This window comes from Dreissena polymorpha, chromosome 2 (genome assembly GCF_020536995.1).
Source record: "Dreissena polymorpha isolate Duluth1 chromosome 2, UMN_Dpol_1.0, whole genome shotgun sequence".
Taxonomy (NCBI): Eukaryota; Metazoa; Mollusca; class Bivalvia; order Myida; family Dreissenidae; genus Dreissena; species Dreissena polymorpha.
This window is the reverse complement of record NC_068356.1, coordinates 52,352,739-52,365,657: the sequence shown is the minus strand read 5'-3', so window position 1 is coordinate 52,365,657 and position 12,919 is coordinate 52,352,739. Positions and strand designations below refer to the sequence as shown.

The following is a 12,919-nucleotide window of genomic DNA, read 5'->3' as shown; positions in this document are numbered from 1 at the left end:
GATATTATACTTGTATTGTTGCTTTTTTGTTGACGATATGGCAATTATAGGTAAATCACCTTAAGAAGTACAATCTCATTTGGACCGTTTACTTGAATACTGCAATACCTGGAACCTAAAGGTAAATATTACTAAAACTAAAATTATGGTTTTCCGGAAACGTGGTCGTCTTTTACCATCAGAACATTGGACATATAATGGTCAACCAATAGAGGTTGTCAATGATTTTAATTATTTGGATACAGTTTTTAATTATACATGTAACTTCTTTTTGAACCAAGAATATCTAGATGGTAAAGCACTAAAAGCACTAAATATGTTATTCATTAAATGTAAAGAATTTGATTCAAACCCAAAAAGATATGTCAGTTGTTTGATGCTTTTGTTGGTTCAATTCTTAACTATGCATGCGAAGTTTGGGGCAACACAAAGTCAAAAGAAATATAACGAATACATTTAAGATTCTGCAAAAGATTGCTTACTGTTAAACAGAACACTTGCAATGCAGCAGTATATAGGGAGTTGTGTCGACATCCTTTATTTATTAATCGTTTTATCAGAATTGTAAAATATTGGTTGATAATTTCAAATCCTGATAATATTATTATAAACAGTGTATATTTGCAAGCCCTGCAAGATAGCCATAAGGGTCATATACTAAATTGAGTTACTAATGTTAAAAGGCTGTTAGACACATATGGATTTTCACTTGCTTTGATGACGTAATTTGGTCGGTGTTAACCTATTTTTACATCAATTTAACACTCTGTATTAAGATTGTCAATTTAAATGTAGAGTTATTGATACGTATATTAGGACTGGCATAGGATTGTCGACAACAGTCCGGTTCTGGCCATGTATTGCGTATTTAAACCTGTTTTGTATATGAACATTACCTTGATCATATTCCTAAATCTCTGAGGGCATACATTACTAAATTACGATTGTCAGTTCTTCCACTTAGAATACATACTAGTAGATATGCTACTCAAAACACCACAAGAAACGAACGGTATTGCCTATTATGTAACGAAACAGATTTAGAAGATGAGTTCCACTTTGTATGTAAATGTACTAAATATATCTCTATCAGATAGATATATATAAAACCATTTTACTACAATAAACCATATGCATATAAATTCTACCAATAACTAAATGGTAAGAACACAAATGAGCTATTAATGTGGGCAAAATATGTTAAATATGCTTTAAAAGCAACAAATACATTGTTGAACATTACTTTGTAATGTACATAGGGTTGTCCTCCTATACACTGATACGCTGTACGAAAACTTTTTATATCTGATCTTCTTAGGCATTTAATTAAATGTTATAACTGTTCATTAAGACGTCAATCTAAGTAATATAAAGTAATGTATAAATATATAATACATGTAGTTTGTGTGTATTGTAAACCTATATCTAACCATAACACAATGTAAAACAAAATGTTAAAAACGTGACATCATGTATGTATATTTTATTGATGTATTTAGACGATGTACACTGTACAAGTCTTAATAAACGGTATTGTCTTGTCTTGTATCTAATTTCACCTTGTTCGCCGAGTTTTTCGCATGATACAAAAAACTGGAAAGTTGACCAACAAACAAAAGGTATTTCTACCATCAAACAAAATGTATTTCTAGCTTGCGTTATTATGCAAAATACTGGTAGTTCAGCTTAATTTGATTTGAAAATATTACGGATGCATTTTTAAAACGGCGTTGACTGCGTATATCAATCAAACGTTATACGTATCTGAACATGGTTTTTCTTTGACGAATTTAAAACAAATATAGCTTTTATGGCACGAGTCAACTTCAAAATTATGTACGTACGTGTGAGTTGTTTTCTACCGGTCGAACTATACACATGACCACATGCTTCACAACTTTCCATGTAATAACGTGTTTCATTGTAAAAAATAAATAAAAGGTGGGGTCAAAATTATTTAACACAAAACAACACTCACTTGAACGAAAATGTATAAACTGTTAAATAAATATTTACACAAATCCACCACCTTTATAAAATAGACATTGGTCAGTTACGTTCATCAACATACAGTGGTATTTGGAAACATTCAACTATAAATTGGCGTTTTTACCATATAAGTTGGAAGAGCGAACGTCTGTGGGTGGCTTGTCTAATACAACCAATCATCGTCTTCCCTTCAATCGGACGTCTGTCCGTAAGTGTTTTTATCCGTGAAGTAAAAATATATGCAAGATGTCAATTTTATACCCATTTGCCCAAAGCGACATACTTTCGGCGGGCTGGTGGGTTTGAATACGGACGGATGGGTGTGACTGACAGCATTAAAAAAAGGCGGATTAGGACATCGAGGTATGACCCTATCTATTAAAGTGCTGAAAGATTCCTTGGGTGGCCTTACAAAGTACGCTCGATGGGCATGGACAACTGTTCGGGATTTATAGAAGACATGTACTAATTTAGTTAAACGGCGAAATGACGTGGACAACTGTAATAACAAAAACATAAATGGAGATCACATTCATTATATTTATTCACACACATTTTATTATACAATAATACAACATTTTCAATAAATACGAAACGTTGTACAACTCACAAAGTGGATATACATGTCGACCACACTAGTGGGCTTGCATCATTTAACACGGTTTTTAGTTTTTCGCTTGCGAACATTTAAAGTTTATAATGGAGTTCTGAACATCAGTCTGTAAAAATACAACGGTGCACCAAATCACTCAGAAATCGAGGATTCAATGCAAACTGTTTGTATCTGTTCAGTACTTTATTTGAGATCAATAGAACCAATATTTCATTATGTAAAGCAAACAAAATGATCAATTAACAGAAACGTGTTTTATTTTCATAAGCACATACATTTCATATGCATATAAATTCCATTTCATTAGTGTTTCATAATGAAAAGTAATACGCTGTTAATAGAGAAAATCTACCTAATCGGAAATAATGTATCCATTTTTGCTTTAACTCAACAGAAAACAACAGCAACGTTTGCTTTGATCATTTTCAGAAGTATTGTGTTTGAAATTTGTTTAAACAATACTTATATTAATATTAGAACCAGCTTTTCGTATCTATGGCGAATTTCACATTTTGACTCTGTATTCGGTCATTAAATCGTCCGGGAAGACATAATGGACTTTCAATAATTAGACAATAACACACGGCAGAGCTGGGCCGTACGTCTTTAATCGGCCCGCTGCCGACATAATGGCCCGAGGGCCATTATGCGGTAGGGCAGATTTTAGACGTCCGGCCCAGCTCTGCCGTGTGTTATCGTTTATATCACATATACTATTTTGGTCCTTCACTAAAATTTATATATCTAAATAAAACAGTATTGCGTTTAAGATGAGAAAACAAAAACTACCGAAATAATTTAGTGTCATGATAAGACGGCAATCGTTTAATAATCTAACCACAAATATTTGCCGCACTCGGTCAGTCAGTATGGAAATCGTTCTAAAAGATTGAATAGGCTACCGAAATCTGCAAGTTTGCTATAAATCTTTCAGTTTGACTACACTTTTCTATCGAAACGTACATGTATTAGGCTTAGATGAGAATTTATAAGAACCAACGATATTTTAAAGACCCGCTTCATGCAAAAGTGGTTCTTATGCCATAAGCAGCCAGCGTTGCTATAGCCCAGTTTGCTCATCTCGCAGTCTGGTCGAGATATACCCACAGATACCACGAAACCATGCGTGACTTATAGCGGACAACGCAGCTTCTGACCACACTGCGCTATTGCGCAGACTTAGCTTGACCTACGCTGACCAAAACCCCATTCGACTCATTTTCGCACGACGCGTCTATGAACTTGTGAATTAATGTGTCGAAAGAAAACTGCGTGTTAATAAAATTATAAAGTACCATATATTTCTATAGTGAAAAACACCATTAAAAGCCATGTGGGGACACATATGATGCGATCTCCTGTAGTTTAATTGTTACTAGAAAAGATATTTCAAGCTGTGAATAAACGACTAATAAGTGACAAAAAACAATTTCAACCTTTGATTTTAATTTAATTATTAAAACACGTGATTAGTCGATCTTTATTTCAAAGTCATAATATACGGTTAATATCTTTTTTGAAGAAATTTATGTATGAAATACCGATAAGCTTCATCTTTGTAATCATTAGTGGAGTTTGCGTGAATCCTGTATAAATTAATAAGATATTGTAAATCAATGTCATTTTCCTCCTTGATATTTTTGCAAAGTCTAAATACTGTTGACAACTAAAAGTAAATTGAATTGGTGTTTGCATTTTGCGTGGCAGTTCGATTGGCCTAAGTTAAAATGTCGTGATTCATGGCTCTTAATTGTAATATAAATACATTCAAAGAGCGAACAGCTGCAGTGCCTTCAGCAATTTGATACCAAATGCAAGCGTAGTGAGTGTGTATTTTTAAGTTTTTACGGCCCTTCCTTGCATGGATCTACATTATAAGAAGTCCTTCCTAATAACTTACTAGAATCAAGACAAATGTGAATAATTTTTAACTGAAACTGCATTGTTCAGCGATATCATATTCCAGGCAAAGGCATTCAGTTTTGGTGTTGCCTGCTGTTATGGGGAAAGATGCAGTATCTGGAGAAAATCGTACCTGTCCGGTATGGTTAACAAATTAAGAGAAGGATGAACGACCAATTAGAATCCTGCATCCGAACAATCAATGATTTGATTCTTTCGACATTACTAATAGTGCGTGAGCCTTCATGGCTCACTGGAGAGCGGACATAATTCCCACAACCTGTAAATGTATTGATATGCGAAGGGAGATAATAAATGAAACGGTACTACATACATTACCCTTTTAGTGTTGAATACATATTTGCTAGACACGAAACGGCTCGTGCTTAAAGTTGTTTAGCCTCAATTATTCAACACAATTGTCCTAAATAGTCTCGATTACCTACACCGTGACCTTCAGGGGGTGTGTTGAAGGTGTTAGCATATTCTTGAATGTGATTGGTTTACTCAAGGTCAGCTTCTAATTTGCGGTGTAAACAAGAAAAACAAGTTGCAGGATATGTTATTTGTGAGCACAAATACATATATTTCGCATTTAACATAAACAATAATTTTCGTACATTATTTGTTAACGACTTTTTTATGAAATATGCGTTGTTTCAACAAATATTTTTTGAGTACTATTGGTTTGTTTGTGTAAATATTTCGTCATTTGTTTACAATATAAAAATGTCACAGTGACGAAGGCTTAGAAACGCAGTTAAAACAGATCGACTGTAGGCATTCAGCATTCGCATGTGTTGGCCATAGTTTTTCACATATGATTTTATTCACGTTTTGTCATATCAATTTATAATTATAGAAAACCTGCTGACAATTTGATTTGAAGAAATAAAGGCAATTTGTGCCGCACCTTGGATACTTTATCATTATGATATGAAACAACTGCACCTTTCTTCTTTATTCGTATTAATTTAAAGACATGTTGAAGTTAAATTACCCGGATCCAGACATTGCAAAAGTCCGTCGGTGGTGGTGGTCTTACCATGAACTGATATATGCAATGGATGGTTATTAATATTTAAATAATTCATTTATTTAATCTTTCATCCATTAATTCATTTATAAAAAAGACATTTATGCTGACAAACCGTAAAACAAACGTATTAATGCACATTAGCCCAATCTGCTCATGGTGAGCTTATGTGATAGCATTTAGTGCAATGTGTGTCATCCGTCATTAACATTTTGATTGTGAACACTCTAGAGGCCATGTGTATGTTCAATCTTTATGAAACTTGCTTAGAACATTTTTGCAATAATTTCAGAACTTCAAGTCAGAAACTTGGGTTAAAAATATAGATCACAATGTCCAATTAAATCACAAGGTTCAATTAAACAAATACTTGTTTTATGTTTGCTTTTTCTTATTATTTCACAGGAATAATCATGTGGCGACAACCATCGTTAAAACTATGTAAGCATTTGAACAAGCCAGGTGTTGCCTATGGCAACCAGTGTGTGCGCATGATAAGTTCCAAAGGAACACTTGCGATACGACGCGAGACAATCAATGTTTGGGAGCGTCGTGCTCCCCTCTCTCCTAGCCAGGTGGCAAGCTTGGTAAAACAAGGCTCCAAAGTCATTGTACAGCCTTCCAACAGGAGAGCCTACAATATGCAGGTAGGGCTGGCAGTTTAATTCATTTTCAGATGTAATTTTTTTAGTGGTAAAACAAAATAACACAGTGTTCACAATTTAATTGCCTCCAAGAGGTCCTGGTTTCAATCAGAAATAATGGGTTGTTTTGAACATATTTCCTTTTTTCTTTGACACCACATACTGGCTTTTCCTAAGGGATGGACACAAGAGTGTATGAGAACCGCAGACTTTGGATGCAATCAAACTAAAAATATAAGTTTAAACTAAGTTTAACTACCATTCTAATTATATTAAAGGATTGCAATTGTTGAGGTTTTTAATAAAATTATATTAACCCTGCTGTTGACCATGAAGCATTTCATCTGTATAACATTTAAATTATGACATTATTTGAAGTCTACGGTTAACATTGAAGAATTCTTTTTGTGAACAATATGCTTAATACTTTATTATGCATTCATTGGTTAAAGTTTTGCAATAACTTTTGCATTATTGAAGATAGCAACTTGATATTTGGCATGCATGTGCATCTCGTGGAGCTGAACATGATAGGTGAAAGGTCAAGGTCATCCTTCAAGGTCAAAGGTCAAATATATGGCTTCAAAGCGGCACAATTCTGACAAACATATCTCTTGTTAACCTTAAATTCTGTACCAGTACCTGTTTTGAAAGCTTTACACTGAATTGATAGTTCTTATTTTCAGGAATATTCTGACCGTGGGGCAACGATCCAGGAAGATATTTCCGAAGCGTCGGTTGTGATTGGCGTGAAAAACATACCGGAGGATCTCCTGATACCAGACAAGACCTACTGTTTCTTCTCAAACACTATCAAGGCACAGAAAGACAACATGCCTATACTGGACGCAATCATTGAAAAAGTAGGAAATGTTTTAATATGTTGATTATTTGAAAAAACAGTAACTCTGTTACATTTATTTTCATGATTCATACTACTGGTGACGGAAATATAATAATGTATCACATGTACATATATTATATAAATTATTGAAATAAATAAAACTGTCCTTTTTGTTTGATACATTTAATTAAATGCAGAGTAGTTAAAAAACATATTTTTTAAACGTTCAAAGATCAGGTTTAATAAGGTGTGTTAATTTGAATTAATAAATTCTGTCAATTAAAAATGCAAGGAGTCAGTCAGTGAACAGATTGTGACTATGGTTACAACCTGAAATTTATTGACTCTGATTTGCCGTGATATCCTATAGAATGTACGTCTGATAGACTATGAGGAGATGGTGGACAAGAACGGTCAGCGAGTTGTGGCGTTTGGGAAGTATGCAGGTGTGGTGGGAATAACAGGCTGTTAGAGATGCGGGCTACGAAATTGCACTTGGCAGGATGCCAAAATCTATTGGACCACTGACGTTTATATTCACAGGATCAGGCAATGTCTCAAAGGTATGAAAAAGCATAGACTAATTGTAAATTTCATTCTCTTATTTTGCATACAATTTGTTTCACCTGATCTTTGTTTCAACACTGTGTGATTAAGAAATCTGATGATATTATTTTGCCAATTTGTCATTGCTTCGGGTTTTTAAAAAAACTTTCTTTTAAAATCCACAACACAACCAAGTAATACGAATGGAATCATAAAGAGTTGAGATTTTAATTAGCATCACTATATACATAATTTAATTCTACCAGCATTAATTATGTTTCACTAGGCGGAATTTCATTACACTAGCCCAAATTACATTATTTTATTCGCCGATTATATCACTCAAACTCCGCCAACGACGGTCCCAAGCCCGCAATGAAAAAGGAGGAGGGTTGGGCGTGGGGCTAGCAACCCCACCCTGTGGAAAAAATGCTTGCTACGGAAACGACAACAAGGGAACAAGTAACAAACGGCGCCGGGAGTGAAGCAGACCAGGCAACTGGACTTATGAAGGATGGGGATCAAAGCTGCAAGGACGTCCCCACCCCGATAGCGGAACTCTTCACGCCAAAGCGATGGATCAGAGTTGGATGTTGGAATGTGTGAACACTCTACCAGACTGGAAAGGTAGCGCAAGTGGTGAGTGGGCTGAACCGATACAACCTTACCCTTATGGGAGTAACCATCTGGTCAGGAAGAACTGACAACGACCACCGGGAAGGAGTTTTCTGTTATCATCAGCAAGAGCAAGGCAAACACCGTGCTACAGTGGAAACCTGTGAACGAGCGCCTGCTGTACGTCAGGATGAACTCCAAGTACGCCCAGCTGTCTGTTGTTGTGGGCTTCGCACCAATAGACAATGCGGAAGAAGAGGACAAGGATGCATTCTATGACGCCCTTCAAAGTGATTTAGAGGACATCTCCCAATACGACGTGCTGATATTGCTCGGCGACTTCAATGCTAAGGTTGGCTGCGACAACAAAGACAGAGAGATGACTATGGGACGACATGGAATAGGTGTGATCACCGTCAACGGGGAGTGACTAGTCAACTTCTTTTCAACAGAACGACTTGGTCATAGGAGGCACCCTGTTCGCGCACTAACTAACATGGACATCACCAGACGGCAGGACCCAGAACCAGATCGACCACATCATCATCAACGGTCGGTGGAGGCACTCTCTTTAGGACGTGCTTGTGATGCGACATGCAGACATCGGCAGCGACCATAGTCTTCTGGTGGCCAAGGTGATTTGAAGCTCAGGAAAGCCCAGTCGGGAGAAATCAAGAACCAACGCTATGATGTTGTCAAGTTGAAAGACCCAAAAATGAAAGAAGAGTTAAGGTTAACCCTCATGAATAGATTTAGTATTTTGGAAGATGATGCAGCACTGACCATCGAAGGCTTCAACAGAGTAATGAAAGAGACAGGAAAGGAAGTTCTGGGCTTCAGAAAGAGCAAGAAGACAGATTGGATCTCAAAAGAAACGTGGTCTCATACAGAAGAAAGAAGACATATCCAAAAGAAACTGTTGGACACCAAATCCCTAAGACTTAAGGAAAGAATTTTAAAGGAATATAGCGAGAAAGACAAGGTGGTGAAGACATCAGCCAGAAGAGACAAGAGGAGGTACATAGTGATGCTGGCAGAGGAGGCGGAGACAGCAGCCGAGCACAATGACATGAAGACAGTGTACCAGAACACCAGGAAGCTGAAAGGCGACTACGGCCAGCAACATGACCTTCCTGTGAGGGCTGAAGACGGAACTCATGTCACTGTGGAAGAGGAGAAGCTGAAGAGATGGAATCAATACTTTGAGTCCATCCTAAACCGCCTCGACCCACCAACCCTAGCCGACATTCCTGAAGCTGAGGAGGACCTTGACATCAACCTCGGCAACATCACTGTTTCGGAAGTCAATGAAGCCATCCGTAAGCTGAAGAATGGGAAGGCGCCTGGCGACGATGGAGTGTGCCCTGAGATGCTGAAAGCAGAAGACACAGTGACGCCGCAGCTTCTTTGTCAGATTCTTTAAAAGATTTGGGACAGTGAAGAAGCGCAAAGCGAATTGAAGACCTGCACCATTGTCAAACTGCCCAAGAAAGGAGACCTTGGGAACTGTAACAACTGGCGAGTCATCACTTTACTATCTCTCACCAGTAAGATCTTCAGCCGCACCATCCTCCAACGCATCACAACAGCAGTGGACAGTATCCTTCGCCAGGAACAGGCTGACTTTAGGAAAGGCAAGTCCTGCATCGACCACATCTTCGTCCTTAAGCAGATCCTTGAGCAGTCCCATGAATGGAATGGATCCCTCTACGTGGTTTTTGTGGACTTTGAGAAGGCCTTCGATAGCTTACACAGGACTCCCTCTGGAAGATTCTGCAACATTATGGCATCCATCAGAAACTTGTCAACGTCATCAGGTCCCTGTACGAAAACTTTGAGTGCAGAGTCGTCCACAACAACCAGCTCACTGAACCATTCAAGGTGGAAACTGGGGTGAAGCAAGGATGTATCCTCTCACCGCTCCTCTTTTCAATGGCAATTGACTGGATCATGCGACGTACCACAGAGGGGAGGAGGCAAGGAATACAGTGGACGCTGACCTCGCTGCTAGATGACCTGGACTACGCCGACGATATCGGGCTACTTGCTAGCAGGAACCAGGACATCCAGCAGAAGACACAACAGTTGGCACTGTCAGCAAGCACCATAGGTCTCAGGGTCAACATTGGGAAGGCTCAGGTCATGAGGAAGAACACCAGAGTGGGCGACCCAATCACTATCAATGACCAGCCTCTGCAAGATGTGGACGAATTCATTTACCTGGGCAGCAAGGTCACCACAGATGGAGACTGTGCAAGGGAGATCAACACGAGAATCAACAACGCCAACCAAGCCTTCGCAATGCTGAAGCCCATCTGGAGGACCACAAGTCTTAGCATGCACACCAAGCTCCGCATCCTCACGAGCAACGTGCTGAGCGTCCTTCTATATGGGTCTGAGTGCTGGAAGACCACTGCTACCATCGAGCGAAAACTGGAAGTCTTCCAGAAAAAGGGCCTCCGACGGATCATGAAAGTCTTCTGGCCAAACTTGATCACGAACATGGAACTGCGTAAAAGAGCTGGCGCAAACAGCATTGCGGAGACCATCGCTTTGAGAAGATGGAGATGGCTAGGCCACGTCTTCAGAATGCCACTCGACTCGCTACCCAGGGTGGCACTGAGAAGGATACATATACAAAATACGGGGTTCTTTTATTAATAGGAAAAATAATTCAATCATTCCATTATTTCCAATCACATAAATTATTAGTATTTATAACTATTGATATTTTTTAATTTCTATGATAAACATCGTGAGTTGTATCTTTGCTGTAGGTGTTCTTTTTCAGAACAAAACACTTTCACCCAATTAATAATAAGCAGTCTGGCCAAATAAACACCTGCAGAGCTATAATACATTCTTTTAGAAGTTGGATTTAAAATGCACTTCACACTTAAATGACACCGGTATTTAATCAATTATAAATGCCACTGCGGGTGTGATTTCCTTTTAAGATGATCTGTTATTTTTAACACAATGTACAACCAAATTAAAGAGAATACCTAAACACTTAAGCTTAAACCTTAAAGGCACAGGATCCTTTAAAAATAAACGTAGTAAATATATTTTGATTTGATTACGGTGAAACCATTATTAATCGTCAGGCATTAATTTTCATAAATTTCATCAGTCGACCGATCGGCGAATTTAAGATCCTAACGAACAATCATGCTCTATGTTTGAACAAAAACAATCTCTAAGTTGAACAATATTTTAAAATTTTACCGTAGACATGAGGCATTAAATTCCAACATAATCCATGCACACATTCACTGCTGTTTCGTAATCAAGATTAATCCGGTTTTGACACAAAGGGATGTAGATTACACAAGGTATTTAACTGACACGTTACACTTCTTTAAAACGCGTGTGCAGTACAGCTGTATCGAATGCATTGACTTCGTTTATGTAGAATGGTTATGCATTAGCGCTAATTGTTTATAACTTTATTACCCATTAGGTGCATTGTGTTTTTCAGGGGTGTTGCATATTAGCCATCACGCAGCAAATGCCGATGAAAGACAATAAACCAAATGAAAAGATGACGATGTGTGATCAACATGCGTATTTATCACAAATTAATAAAGAATATTTTAATTGCTGTTTGTTGTTTGATTGTTTGCCTTTAACCACACTTATTACCATTTTATATGTATCAATTTATTTATTTTTAAATTATCGACATTATTGATTTATATACCGGTTGTTTACTTTTTAAGACGAACACACACATAGAATTTATAATTTTAATGTTGATATCAGAATAAAAAAGCTTTTTATTTGAAAAAAAACACTTAACAAACTGGAACCTCTTTCGTATAACACAAACAGTTTTAAAACGGTATTGACAGCATTTTAATAAAAATCATACCAACTAGAACACATACCCATACGATTGTTATCAGTATGGCAATTATAATAATATAATAAGACTATAATTGGTAATTGGTAATTGTCTTCGTTGTTACAAACACTCGTTAACGGTTATTCGATCCCACTTGTCCGCTAATCATAACAATGAACGTGTGAATGGTATACACTAAGAGGGTCCATTACTGTTCCTTGATAACAAAAGACTAATTAATTGGCATGTGACAAACAGGCTCCACCTCCTGCAGTGATTCTCAAGTGTGTTCCCGCATTCGTACCACGAATTTTCGCAACTGCGATTGATCGCGAATATGTATTACACACAAATCGGATATTGACTGACGCATTTTATTTAAATTCAAAATCAGAAATCGGCGAATTTAAGTGCTGACGAAATCGTCATTTTTATAAAAATGACGAAATTTTGTGCTGTCGAAAATAAATGGTTTCACAGTATCTTGATACTAAAAAATTAATAAGATGGCAATTCTTATAAAAACATTAAATATGTGCTTATTGTGACAAAAATGTACTGATTGCCTTAACTGATTTGCTACTAAAAATAAAATGAAATTTAACCTAATAAAATACAAGCTTTCAATTTAATTAAAAATAAATCATGCATTCAACCCATGAGAATGCATACAATTACCAATTTATATAATGATTGATGTATACAGTTACTTTTAAGAAATAAAAACTACAAAAATTAAATGTACATTCGTTCATTTCAATCCACCTGTTAGTTTTTTTACAACATCTACTTATACAAAAATCATAACATATAAATGAGGATCGACTCAAACTGCGTTATAATTATGTTTATAAGAATGTAATATTAAAGAGCATTATAAACT

The 12,919-nt window shown here is 36.9% G+C and overlaps 2 protein-coding genes across 2 annotated transcripts in view; one reads left to right on the top strand and one right to left on the bottom strand.

Moving 5' to 3' along the window:
- LOC127867050 (uncharacterized) overlaps nucleotides 1-12,919 on the bottom strand; it is a 448,603-nt gene that overhangs the window by 294,636 nt on the left and 141,048 nt on the right. The window lies entirely within an intron of this gene.
- Nucleotides 8,004-8,619, top strand: LOC127869740 (uncharacterized). The gene is made up of 2 exons (XM_052412398.1): nucleotides 8,004-8,159; nucleotides 8,269-8,619. Exons 1-2 carry the CDS (start codon nucleotides 8,004-8,006, stop codon nucleotides 8,617-8,619), a joined length of 507 nt encoding a protein of 168 aa, XP_052268358.1.

What these genes read in the sequence shown, in the direction of transcription:
- LOC127869740 (XM_052412398.1), top strand. Translation starts at nt 8,004, where the DNA reads ATGCTTGCTACGGAAACGACAACAAGGGAACAAGTAACAAACGGCGCC. An exon ending in CGCCAAAGCGATGGATCAGA is followed by an intron (nt 8,160 to 8,268) that starts GTTGGATGTTGG and finishes CCATCTGGTCAG; the next exon opens with GAAGAACTGACAACGACCAC.